The 12,952-nt window shown below is 51.2% G+C and overlaps 5 protein-coding genes across 5 annotated transcripts; 1 reads left to right on the forward strand and 4 right to left on the reverse strand.

The window, feature by feature from the left end:
- Window positions 1-311: 311 nt before the first annotated feature.
- On the forward strand, window positions 312-1,550 carry IAR55_004160 (uncharacterized protein; the record flags this gene model as incomplete). Its single annotated transcript, XM_066947260.1, has 4 exons — window positions 312-480; window positions 546-598; window positions 769-975; window positions 1,257-1,550. The coding sequence occupies 4 exons, from the start codon at window positions 312-314 to the stop codon at window positions 1,548-1,550; spliced, it is 723 nt and encodes a 240-aa protein (XP_066802639.1).
- Window positions 1,551-1,865: 315 nt separating this feature from the next.
- Window positions 1,866-3,742, reverse strand: IAR55_004161 (uncharacterized protein; the record flags this gene model as incomplete). Its single annotated transcript, XM_066947261.1, has 6 exons — window positions 1,866-2,318; window positions 2,420-2,746; window positions 2,874-3,079; window positions 3,242-3,359; window positions 3,479-3,587; window positions 3,669-3,742. The coding sequence occupies 6 exons, from the start codon at window positions 3,740-3,742 to the stop codon at window positions 1,866-1,868; spliced, it is 1,287 nt and encodes a 428-aa protein (XP_066802640.1).
- A 228-nt stretch (window positions 3,743-3,970) lies between these two features.
- On the reverse strand, window positions 3,971-7,112 carry IAR55_004162 (uncharacterized protein; the record flags this gene model as incomplete). The annotated part of the gene is made up of 13 exons (XM_066947262.1): window positions 3,971-4,588; window positions 4,673-4,741; window positions 4,797-4,829; window positions 4,898-5,007; window positions 5,113-5,521; window positions 5,587-5,637; window positions 5,696-5,736; window positions 5,817-5,830; window positions 5,913-6,018; window positions 6,177-6,253; window positions 6,356-6,438; window positions 6,669-6,863; window positions 7,038-7,112. 13 exons carry the CDS (start codon window positions 7,110-7,112, stop codon window positions 3,971-3,973), a joined length of 1,881 nt encoding a protein of 626 aa, XP_066802641.1.
- Window positions 7,113-8,046: 934 nt separating this feature from the next.
- Window positions 8,047-10,923, reverse strand: IAR55_004163 (uncharacterized protein; the record flags this gene model as incomplete). Its single annotated transcript, XM_066947263.1, has 12 exons — window positions 8,047-8,874; window positions 8,951-9,010; window positions 9,071-9,213; window positions 9,272-9,665; window positions 9,757-9,807; window positions 9,891-9,931; window positions 9,987-10,000; window positions 10,068-10,173; window positions 10,250-10,326; window positions 10,408-10,484; window positions 10,556-10,750; window positions 10,891-10,923. 12 exons carry the CDS (start codon window positions 10,921-10,923, stop codon window positions 8,047-8,049), a joined length of 2,019 nt encoding a protein of 672 aa, XP_066802642.1.
- Window positions 10,924-11,955: 1,032 nt separating this feature from the next.
- IAR55_004164 (uncharacterized protein) lies at window positions 11,956-12,594 on the reverse strand (the record flags this gene model as incomplete). Its single annotated transcript, XM_066947264.1, has 1 exon — window positions 11,956-12,594. One exon carries the CDS (start codon window positions 12,592-12,594, stop codon window positions 11,956-11,958), a length of 639 nt encoding a protein of 212 aa, XP_066802643.1.
- Window positions 12,595-12,952: the final 358 nt, after the last annotated feature.

The following is a 12,952-nucleotide window of genomic DNA, read 5'->3' on the forward strand; positions in this document are numbered from 1 at the left end:
ACACACTGTGGACTGACAGCGCTGTACACGGTCAGCTTGCAAGATGCAAACCCGAATAACAAGGAGAGAATCGAGTACAAAAGTGAAATTTAAGTGGAGGCAGAGATGAGAACAAGGGGACGAGGAGTGATAACCCCACGTGTCATTGGCGATCAAATCCACGTCATCTTTCTGTCATCCCGCTTGGACGTGTTTGTTCTTTAACCGTGTATTCTCAACGATACGAGTACAGAAAAAACAACCATCAGCATCGACCATCGCATACATCATCACATCATAACACCTGCAGCAGCCTCTGAGAGCAGCTCATCATGTCTGTGAGTGTCTTATATACCCAACAGATCTGCCCTTTTCCCCATGGGAGACACTTCACAGTCGTGCTCGAGCTCACTCGTCAAACCCAGCAATCATACAATGACAACGCGGGACCTACGCGACGACCCGACATCAAACGCAAGTTGGTGGTGGTGGGAGATGGAGGTGGGTACGAAGAGCGTTCGGGTCCATGTGATGAAGATTTCTGATTCTTTCGTTGTCGAATTCAGGTTGCGGGAAAACATGTTTGTTGACGGTATATGCGGAGAACCGATTTCCAGAGGTCAGTCGATATTTGCAGCTCTCAGCGACGCAGATGAGCAGTGGCGGCGATCTGACACATACATTCTCCGGCCCGTCATTCGATATCCCTTCTGACGACTATATGCCATTCAACATGATTTGCCCGAATTTCTCGTCTCTTGCCTTACGACCTCACCGGCCGTCTCACAGGAATACGTCCCAACCGTCTTCGAGAACCTCATCACGATGATCCCGTCACCCACAGATCCCACCAAGATCATCGAACTGGCCCTCTGGGATACGGCAGGACAAGAAGATTTCGATCGATTGAGACCGTTATCATACAACGATACGGACGTCATACTCATCGTGTTTGCATGTAATCACAGGCCTAGTCTGTTGAATGTTCAGGACAAGGTGAGTTTGAGATGTTCGAATGAAGAGCGGAATATCCTGCTGCAAGATTTGGGTGCCCCTGGGAGGTTGGACAAATCGACGAGATGAATATCGGGTATGGAAGAGTGGGCCAGGTCGTAGCGTTGGTGATATCGATGGTGGCGGCAGTGAGCTTGCTGACCGCGGCGGGGGTAGTATGACAGCTGTTCAAGGAAGGGGCTGTGGGACTTTGACGGAAGCACAGAGGATTGCAACGGACCTCGCATTCGTACACCCTGCTAACCACTCCAATATTCCTGCAGTGGTATCCCGAAATGGCCCACTTCTGCGAAAACGTCCCTCTCCTTCTCATTTGCACCAAAACCGACCTTCGCTCGGATCCTCAAACCCAATCACTCATGGCTGCACAAGGCACGAAACCAATAACGTCCATCGAGGGCGAGAAAATCGCGAAGGAGATAGGAGCGAAGCGGTATCTGGAGTGTTCGGCAAAGGAAGGATGGGGTGTCAAAGAGGTGTTTGATGCGGCTGTCAGAGAGAGTTTGAAGAAGGGTGGTTTGGGGAAGATGAGAGGGAAGAAGTGTGTGGTTCTGTAACGCTGTCGACAACGAGTCACGATGGGAGGTATCGCCGGCCTACGACAGGGGAATGTGCGTGAGAGGGGGCTGAGGAAGGTTTACGGACGTTGTATTTTCTTTTTCTGCTACGTTTACGACAAGCGGGTCGCCACGATGATGGTGTCGCTTTATACCCATGACACTGGTGTTTATTATGCGGTTATACACTGCTCTATCCATGTCAAGCATAATCCCCAGGTTAGGACCCTCGCGGCAGTGACCCTCCAGTGGCAAATTCACAGAAGTTGGTTCGAGGTCTGGTAAGGTTTGGTAACAGGAGCAACCGCACTCTATCTACAGAGTCAACTGCTTCCTGATCGCCTCTTCCAACTCGGCCCCCTCATCCTGTTCTCCCACTTCCTGCTTGACAGCCTCAAAAGCCTTCTCCACTTTCTTCGCTGCTCCCGAATGGTCATCACTCCCACTGCCGACGAATCCTCCTGTGAGCTCCCTCTCTTTCCTTTCAATCTGCTCTTTCCCAGCCTCTATCATATCTTCCAGCTCTTCTCTCCACCCTAGTTCGTGTACCAATTTCCAAACACCTTCGTCGGCATCTCCTTCCCAATACAGATCTCTTGCTTCGGCAGTCGGAAACGTCCCGTAAGGAACGTCCTCAAATGGACCGACCGGTTCGCGATTTATCAGCAAGCGAGGACAGGTGCGAGGGACCTGATCGACGAGGGACGAGAAGGGTCGGACCTGTAGTGACGTTCCTATGACGATGAGGAGATCGCAGGCTCTCAGATCCTGCCACGGATGGCGAGAACAGGAAGCAACGGCCATCATAAGCCCCGACCGTTCCCCTGGCGCAGTCCGCCACAGTCCTGGTACAAAGATCGAATACTCACAGGTATAAGCCTGAAGAATCTCTCTGGCAGATTCTCCCCAAAAAAGACTACATCGGGTTTCACCAATCCCCCACAAACCCTGCCTTTCCGCTTCGCATCGCATCTGACCACTTGACCGTTTCTCACTCCCGCTCTCAACACTTCATCCCGGTCCACTTCTCTTCGACAGTTCAGACAATGGGAAGTGGCGAACGAGCCGTGTGCTTCGACGAGCCTGTCTCGCGGTAGACCAGCGAGCGTCTCGAGGGTGTCGATGTTTTGGGTGAAGACGCGACGGAGGATCTTGTGGGTGTCGAACAAGGGCAGGAGGTAATGTGTGGGTGTGGGCTGGATATGGGATAGGATGGGGATACAGTCCGATGAAGGGGCAAGCACCAAAATAAGGATAAGGATCAGGCAAGATGTAGGAGTTTAAGCGAGAGACCATATCGTGGGATTGAAAGATGACACCCACAATGTGTTTACCTGGATAAATCTCCTTTGCCAGAGCCCAGAACGGTTCCGGTCTTTCCTTGAAGAAGCCAAGCTCGAACACGGCTTCTGGGAAAGGCAGATTGAGTTTTTGCAAGTTGTGATAAAGACCTGTGGAAGGGGATCTGAAATCGGGGATCCCGGCAGAGGTGGAGATACCGGCACCGAGAAGGAAGATAACGTTCTTGGCTGTGTGTGGGGGGGACGGGCGTCATATGAGGAAGCGAACGAGTAGATTGTGTCCGAAAAAAAGGTCGGAGCAGGAAAGAGCGGAGGGAAACGTGTGATCACAAGAGGAAACGTGAAGTCAGCATAACTATGATGATCGAGACACCTCGCCTGTACACACACCTTTGCCAGACTTGATCAAGCTCGCTACTCTCTGCAGTGGCCCAGACTCCTCCTCCTCCTCCTCCTCGTCACTGGCCTCCTCTGCATCACTACCTTCTTCCCGGTCTCGACTCGCGCTCTGTCGGGGTGAAGATGAGCTAGAAGCCTGCCCGAAACCGAAATACATAGATAAGCGCCTTCGTCATCATACTATACTGATCTGCCCGACACATAGTACAGTGAGGTCAAGATACCCACAATGGAGCTTTCAATCGGTCCCGCAGAGCCAGAAGCACGGTCTGAGTCGACTTGGTCTGATCTCGAGGATGACCCTTGGTGCGGTTTAGGAGATTTCGATTCCGCGGTCCTGCAAGAGTGACATGGGTTTTTGATCAGCGGTATACATGATACTTCAGAAAAGAAGCTTACATGCTGAAGAGATACACACGACGCTGTCACTCCAAATCTTTCTAGGCGAAGAGGCAACATGTCAGCTTTCTGAAGACAACGGAGCACGATCATGGTCGACCCGAAAGCATCGGTCCCTCGCTTTCCAACCGAATTCAAGTCAATGTTCAATCAATAGGTGGAGGTAATCCACCTGAAGATTGCACGAACAACTGTTTCTGGCCACCCAACCATTTCTTTCATGCTCACCATGCAATGCGATACATACAACGGGACAACCAATCTACAAATACAGTGGATCCAAAGTGTCATACCGGATCTTATCGCTAATACTCGTGCGAATCATAACCTCCCTTGGACCTGATCGAAGATCTTCCTCGCCGCAATCCTTCTCTCCTGTCTCGTCCTCTGTCTCTGAGACTCCACAGGGTTCTGACTTTCCCTTTCCGACCGCGCAGACGGAGTCGATCCGATCCTATCTTTGCGTGATACCGGGATGCCCTTGCTTTCTGCCTCATCGACGCGAGATTCTGATCTGACACTCGCAGAACCGTTTCCAAGACCCTTCCACCCCCAACGGCCTCTCGGTTTACTTCGGCTCTTTGCGAAATCACTTTCATCCGTCAACCCTTCCGGTAATACACCGACTGGGACTCCCTGGAAGGTCTGCGTCCACTGTCTGGAGAGATCTACGCTCGAAGGAGACAATGGGGCGATGGTCGGAGCCGGAGCCGGAGCTGATGTCTGATCGATCGTCACTTCGAGACTGAACTGTTCGTTCACGTTATCATTGAACGGTGTAGGAGGTTCCGCCAGTGCCCCAAAGAGGTCGATAGATACAGCTGAGTTCAGTCTCGAACGTTGAGTCGGATCACAAGCAGCTTCAGAGGAGGTTCCTCCAGCTTTCGCAATGGGTTGATGTGAATCTCTCAGAGAGAGAGGCCAGACAGGAGCAGGTACCTGACAACAGACGATCCGCAAGTCAGCGTGCGTCAAGCGGAGCTGAAGAAGCTCGCTTTCCGTCGTCGGGCCCAGAATATTCACCTTTACATCTGTCAACGGAAGACCCGGGCTTTCTTCCAACCTGTGCTCCCTCCAAGCGGCCTTCATCCCCTGCGTATCGCGAGTCAGTTTGGCGCGCAGAAGTCACAATCCGGACTAGACTCACTCGAACCAGACAGGGGTCCACAGCAATCGCCAGCTGTAATGATGGAGTGAATTAACGGTCACTCCTTCCTCCCTTCCCGAAACAGGTTTAAAAGCACTCACGACACCGTAAAACATGCCTCTCCCACCGTACAAGAATTGGGTAAAACAGAATAACGCGTATGTACGGCTGTCCACCACTCCTCCAGATGAAGATACATACAGATCGCCGACTGCGGTTGATACTCATCAGTCAGTCATCCATTGAAAGGACAATACTAGTGACCGGAAATATCAAAGCCAACACACCTAGGGGACGATGGAAGTCGTGCACTCACTTGTCATACTGAGGTTCACGGCGATCAACATCAGAGGGTAGAATGAGATCCTCATTGCTATCCCGAGAAACTTGTCCGATAGCGAGTTTCTAGACATCCTTCTTGCCTGTCTCAGTTCTCTCGCATGTTGATGGTTCCTTATCCTTTTCGCTACACTACTGTATGTGAAAGGGATATAACGATGATGACGCAGAGTGGGAACAAGCGCGGGTGATCCCACTGACCCATCTTCTTCGTCATGTTCCGAACCTGAAAGCGATAGATCCTCATCCAAATCTCCTGACGATGTCTTGTCTGCAGTTGTCTGCGGCCATGTGGGGTCCGGTTCGACGACGATCTTGTTCAAATCACTGCCTGCCATGAGGGCTCTGGCTGTCGCTCGACCTTGTCTGAACAGGACGACGAGGGTCTGTATTACTCCAGTTTGAGCTTCAAGTGACTGAGACACACTCCAACATCTCAAACGCCACTCACTGCTCCGATACAGGCAGCTGAGACAACGCAAGACAGGAGCTGCCACAGGTACTGAAAGAGCGATCAATGTTTCAGCCGTTATACTTTGCACGCTGAGGATGTCACCCACAATTCCAAGAATCAGATCCCTAACCCTTTTTCGGATGATGTCTATCGTCCACCCGTCAGCGCCTGCTCGATCCTTTTCGTCCTCTCAGATGCAGGATGATCAGCCACATCTCATGCCTCACCTGAAGAGATCCAACTGAAGGAAGAAAAAGGCGTCGTCAGAGTCGAATCTTGTCGTTGCAACTGTCTCGTTGGAGTTTGGAGTCGAGAGGGCTCACCATTCTTTGAGCTCTTTATCCCAGCCGAAATGTCTCAACGCAGCCGACGGTATTGGGATAGCATATCCGAGAAAGATCGAGATAATGATATACCATTTCTCTAGTCCTATCAAATTAAGGTCGTCAGTCCTGCTGCTCTTGGCCTAATTTTGTGCCATTGACGAAGCGCGGAGGATCCGCACGAATGTCCGAAGTAGACTAAACGGTAATGGGGAAACGGTCTTGCGAGACACAGAGCAAGACGAGAAGAGTCCAGTAACCTACTCCTTTGTATCGGGTCTATACCGAAGCAGATGGTGAGCATGAGATTGATAGCAATGAACGTGCAGAGATAGTTCGCACTAGAGAAGTCATACAGAGCATCAGTATGGCGTTGATATCCCTTGGCAAGTTCAGAGGTCGAACGAAGGTGTAGCTGAAATCATGGAAGCAAGATCACTCACACGCCCATCGTTCCGACTAAGAAGTAAACTCCAGATGTACATCCTCTAGCACCAAATATACCTCCGACGTCGTACAAGCTCGGCTGGGGTGGAAACGAAGGAGACGAAATCAGTATTGGAACTCTTCTCGATTGGCGAAGTGCCCCGTCCCATTTGACTTCTGCGCGTTGCTAGAAACATTGTTTGTAAGGTTGGAAAGTTTTCAACCCAAAGCCCTGATGACTGCAGGCTTTCTTACGCCAAATCGAAAGTCCAGGGCAGAGTCGGGGGGGGGGGGGAATGAGACATGGTCAAGGAAGAGGAAATCACTCACAGTGATGTAGAGGCATAAAAAAGTGCTCGAATACCAGATTTCGAAAAACATATTACACAACAGTAGTCTGAACGATACCCTATCGATGATATGTCGACATGATCGGTGGGACCATACCCAGCCTGCGGAGAGGATCACAAAAGTGCAGACGATCAAGCTGCCAATTGAGCCTGAACATGATATGACATCTGCGATCTGTATAGATGGAACACTATGGTGTCAGTGATTGGCCTCGTGGTGATAACTTGAGCACCTGAACAGGAACTGCGTTTGAGAGGGTGTGCAGATTGTGTGATGAGCGTTCGAGGAGAGAGCAGCGCACAAGTGCGAAGAGTGACCCTATTGGTTGTGAGATACGAGCTGACTTACCCAGACTTGATGATCTGTCAGTCCATAGTGCTTGCGGATTCCTTGCAGGTCTTCAACAGAACTTCCGTCCTCCATCACGTCGTGCTTATTTGAGCGTTAGCGCAAGTAGCGCTTGGAGATCCGACGTTGTCAAGATTCGTGTACAGACGTCGGTTTATCGTACTTAGTAATCGAAGAGGGTCGGAATAGGTTGAGGTGTTGAACTACCGTTGGTCGTTCATGTGAGAGACAGTTTAAATTAACGAGTGAAAGTACCGTGTAGAGGGCAAGTTGAGAGAAGACAAGGAGTGTCAGAATGATAAATCGTCGATGTCAGATGACAACACAGGGAATTTCGAAGCTTCCATCCAAATCATGTTCACCTTCGCCCCCTCTTCCCGTTCCCCGCGCCAGCACCACCGCAAAGAAGATATACCCTAGTGACATATCCTACCATCGAAACGATAAATTGCAGACGATTCAATGGTACAGCGCAACGCCCCGAAACCTTTTCGGACATTGATCGAGATCCTTACCGGTTGGCTGGAACCGTCAGTACCGCTCCACTGTGCTGTTGATCTATTCTCTACCTCTGTAGACACTATATAATCCGCCCTGAATGAATGGCCAAACCTTTCGGCTCGGTTGATCCGCATCTGACGGATGACGAAAATGGCTTTTTTCCCCATCGAAGAAGGAACAGGTCCATTCGATTCTACCAAGCGAACGGGGCGATGTGCGAGGGAGTAGAGCAGGTGGATCGATTCAAGTGTAGGCGAGCTAGTCGCACAGGGTTGGTTCACCCAACCCTGTCAGTGGTGTGTTCCATCATATAGGACAAGGGAAGGGAATATGGAGGAGAGCTTGTCCGATCAGACGAGTATGATGCTTACAATCGAATTAGAGTTTATTATGAACTTGCTGGTTTCGTCGTGTCCGGAACAAGAAAGAAAAAAAAAAAAACAGATCTTCAGGAACAATTCAGGAACGCATCGCGCAGAACAGAATGGATCATCCATCTACTACGAGTTCACAACATCGCTTGAATTTCATTGAACAGTTTCTCACCCGTCTCGTCCCCCGCACGTTCTCTCGAGGTACCACTTCGATCCAGACTTGGTCTGACCGCTGCTCGAGGCACATCTACCATACCTCCTTCCGACGCTCTTCGGAACACCAGACGCGAAATAGTTGCCGGAGGACGAATGTTGTGCTGACACGTCTGCCATCTGTCTTCGCTCCGAATTACTTCTTGATGACTAGATGGACGCGAGGGAAGGCCCGAGGGACTGCTAGTCGGTCGACCACAAGTGGTCCGTGATTGGATTTTGTGATCAATCGACCGCGGATGTTGACCGGTCATCTGGGAAACGTCGACAGCCTGGTTGCTAGTCAAAGCAGAGAGTGGCTCGCCGAGGTCTATTTCGGGCGTCGAACAATCGACCAACAAAGTCGATCTTCCCCTGGTCAGAATCTTTGAGAAGCTCAAGCTCGCTTCGATGATACTTGGTCTGCCCAGATATGGGACGAGTACTGTGCTGGTCGCTGAAGACGAGGAACCATTGCGGGGAGTTTGGATGTGTAGCCTTTCAAAGGAGCTCGATCGGCGGAATTCTGTCTTGGACCAAGTCGGCGAAATCAATCGGTCGGTTCTACAAGAGCTGTAATTGTTCTGAAGCATGGTGCCGACAGACGTATCGGGGCTCGAGGTCGACTTGGTGTCATCGTCCTCCAGAGCCAAAGACATGCGAGCAGGAGAACGGCAGTCGCAGCTTGGGTTGGCGGCTGGATTCGCGCCTTTTGGACCCACTGCACTCATCTCCCCATTGTATTGATACCTTGGCGTACTGGCATCAACCTACAATGTAGCGACGGCATCGTCAGCTGAAAGATCTCAGGAAAAAGGGTGAAAGTACCTCTGAAATTCCACACACTCTCGGTACTTTCGCCTTCAGTTGGGATCTTCTGCGAGCACCGGAGGCTGCTTTGAGGCCCTTGTTAAATTCACTATCAGTTGTCTGTCATCCTGAGGCTCACATAGAGGTTCTGCCTACCCGGAAGAGACACGGGTCAACTAAGATTCCAACAGAAGCGAAGACGATTCCTCTGCCTCCGTAGAGGAAGTCGTAGATGACATACAGGACGAAGGACGCTTTCGATTGAACGCCACCTGTATGTGTGAGGTATAAATCGCCGGCTGTCGAGCGAATTTTCACGGTCAGCTTGGAGCTGAATGTACAGAAGAGGATGCTTACCGGTCAAAATACCATTGACGACGATCAGGGCCACGGGGTACATCGAGATCCTCAGAGCGATCCCGAACAGTCGAGCTTGCAATACACCTGATGACTCCGCTTGGTTCGTCTGAATCATATCCGAAGGGCGTCTGGACCTGCTTTTCCTGAAGAGAAGAAAAGAACTTGTCCATCTAGATTCTCGCGACGGGCCATTGACCGGACCCATTCGTGATCTGCTGGACTCTACAGGAACGACAGTCCTACAACCACAGCCCGACTCTACGTGTAGACAATTGTGATAGTCGACGAACTGGGCCACATCGATGGTTTCTTGTAAAGCGCGATTCAGACTGTTCCCACCCATCAGCGCCTGGGTTGTCGCTTGACCGTGTCGAGAGAGTTTGATGAGGATCTGAAAAGAGGACGTCAGTCGTATGACAAGAGGGTATCAATCATCTCAATCCGGGGTAGTTCCTTTGGGTTGATCTTCCTACGTAACTTACTGCAACTATCGCTCCGCACGCTACGAGACCGGAGAGCCCTTGCCAGATGTACTGATCAGAATATGTCAGTCGAGCGACTTGTCCGCGACCGCCGCCGTCCTCCGCACCCGCACCGCTTGGAGTGTTCTACTCACCAGGTCAAGTAGCAGAAGTTTGAACCTCTCATCCTTGTCAACTATTCCGGGCACCGTCGCTTCAGCTTTAGATCTTGCGGGCCTCGGCGAACCCACCCGAGGTGAAATAACTGGTGTTCACAGTCTATGAGTCTTACTGACATCCTATGGTAGGCCAACCGGGTGAGCTGCACTCACCACGCTCCAAGATTGGTATCCTGGCCAAAATGACCCAACGCTGCAGGGACGATGGGTACACCCATTCCCAGGACGATCGAAACGCCGATATACCATTTCTCCAATCCTGCCCCTCTCAACCAAGGACAGGGGGGCTAAATCAGCGGACGACAGACGGCTTGATGTGTGTGCGTTGGACTCACCGAGTGCGACAGGATTGGACTGGAAACAGATTGTCATCATCAAATTGAGAGCTGTACACGTGAAGAGGTAGTTGACTCTGAATCGTGGAATGAGGATATCAGCGCAAACCCCGTGGCAATCATGGAAGGGCGGGTGGCAACGAGATACAGATGCTCACACTCCCATGCTTCCCAACAAGAAGTATATTCCCACCACACATCCTTGAGTCTTGGCTAGACGAACGACAGACTCCGGCTAGACACCATAACGACGAAATTGGCTTTTCCACGCCACACCTCAAGGTACAGTGTCAAACACGGACTCACACTCGCATTGCAGACGATGTACGACACGTCATATACCACCTCGAAGGCCATCGACCATAAGAGTAATCGGAATGAGATCCGATCTATCTTGGATCTAGCCGAGGGGTATCGACAGATCCACGATGATGAGAAGAGGATGAAGAGGGCCAAGCCGAGTGAGAGAGTTGTCGCTCGAGTGGTCTGGGAATTGATGTGCTGGAGAGTGGGGGAGACCAGTCAGTGATGTCCTAGCCGGAAGTGAAGTGATGAGCGGCTGAAACGGGATTGTCTGGTCGGGAGACTGGCGTGGGATGGATGGGATTGTACAAGGGCAGAGACAGACAAGGAGCACGGACCAGTATCCTGTCGGGAGACACCCCAAATGTCATATTGGACGATCAGCAGGGTTATGACTGATTGCCCTCCACCACCCAGGAAGAGCGTGACGTGACGACGCTTATCGATTGCCCGACGAAGGGTCTTCGACAGGTGTTTGCTCGGTCTTCAGTGACTCCGTCGCCACGATACCACTCTTCGTCCAGCAAGGATCCTGTCCAGCCAACGCGGCGCGAGATGCAGGATATACCAAAGATCCACTGAGTGATGAGGCGCGACTTGTCACCTACGGCACAGACGAGCGATGACACCGCGACAGTCATGCTGTACATCCCTTGATACAGAACCCTAATGCAACGAGATGGCTGTAGCCTGACACATACGAGTCGTTCGATGATCTTACTGTAGGTACTACTGTAGGTGGATTCAAGCGAGCTGATGGGAACACATGTGAGTCAGAACATGACGATGCGTCGGCAGACGTGCCGTGAGGACGCGAGTGAGTACAGAAATACTGAAAGTCTCTATTGAATACGAGACATGTCTCGAGCCTCATGATGAATGTGATCGATCCATCTTACTGTACGATACAGTATCTCGCCCTTCAAGTACCAGCCGACCCGACTTGTACAAGGTGATCGATGATCCTGCCGCTGCTCGATGGGATCCTGATCCTCATAGCCCTTACATCCTGATCTACGTATATTCTACCAAATTTCGTCTTACCGTCGTTTCTATATCGTCCCTGCCAAGTCCCATGGATGGTCTTCGTTGATCTGTATCTTGCATCTAAACAGTATTTGAGTTTAGTTTTGGAATATGAGTTTTGGAATCTGATCAGAATCACCCACTCTTCCGCAAATCCAAACAGAACACTCATTATAACTCCCATGCTTGCGATGAGGCTGAAGCATTCCGCATGAAAACTTCTTGTCCGCCCACCGCCGCAGATCATCTGTCGTGTGCTTCCTCCATCATGTTCCGCCCAGCCGGCACATCCTCCGTCGGTCTCTCATCTCCTTCTCACCGTATCGGCACATATGTACTCCTCTCGACTTCCCCGCTCCGCCGCCCCACCTGACCTTTCACGCTTTTCGTTCCTCCTTCAACATTCCCCTCGATTCCATCAGAATCACCAGCTCTCCCAAGACCTCCTCCACTGTCCCGTCATAAACCTTCAGAAACTCTTCATCCCCCTTCACCCTCCCTTCCGGACTATGCATATACTCCCTCGGAACCTTGAACTCCAACCGTCCTTCCACCAGTGTCATATGCAGTCCACCTTGCAACATTGGCCGCAACTGATCCTGCACTTTGTTCCCTCCTCTTGATCCCAGGGAGGCGATCATCGTCGGCATCCCGTTCCATTCGTGATACAATTGATCGAGGGCGTTTTTCAAGGTGGCCGAACACCCCCAGTTGTATTGCGGAGCAAGGACGATCAAGCCGTCGAACGATAAGATTTTGGCGGACCATGATCTGATGGCAGGATCGGCGTAAGCGGATGGTAAGGTTGTTGGTGGCTGAGTCGATGGATAAGGATCAGAGATCAGGAAAGGCAAGGGATGACCGGGGGAATTGATCAGGTCGATGGTCTCCACGGTGATTGAGGGGTGATGGTGGGCAATTCGAGAGGTCAGGTAAGTACAGTACCCGATCGTGTTAGACGAGTGTCGAGCACTACCGATGATCACACCGACTTTGTATGGTGGAGAGGAGGACATGGTGTGAGGGGACATCCCTGATGAGATGGTGGTGATGACCTGACCGTGACTGCTGACTGCGATGGCGACTGCGTGTCGGCCGACAAAGTAGATGATAGAGATGATGATCGCAAAGAAGGCGAGGGCACAAATCGACCTGATTATTGACTTGCAGTTGCTCAAAGCTGACACATATATTCCAAAACGACCAGACTCAGCACCGAGGATCGGTCGAATCACACGAACACCGAGGAGAAGAAGCCGAGCTTACTGAGTATGATGCTGGCCGACGCCGAGATAACCCCAAGGTCGTCTAGACGGACGACCAATATCGATGTCTACCGTGACTGATTGACTGTCACTCCAAGCCGACCTTGGC

The sequence above is a fragment of the Kwoniella newhampshirensis genome, chromosome 7 (assembly GCF_039105145.1).
Source record: "Kwoniella newhampshirensis strain CBS 13917 chromosome 7, whole genome shotgun sequence".
Taxonomy (NCBI): Eukaryota; Fungi; Basidiomycota; class Tremellomycetes; order Tremellales; family Cryptococcaceae; genus Kwoniella; species Kwoniella newhampshirensis.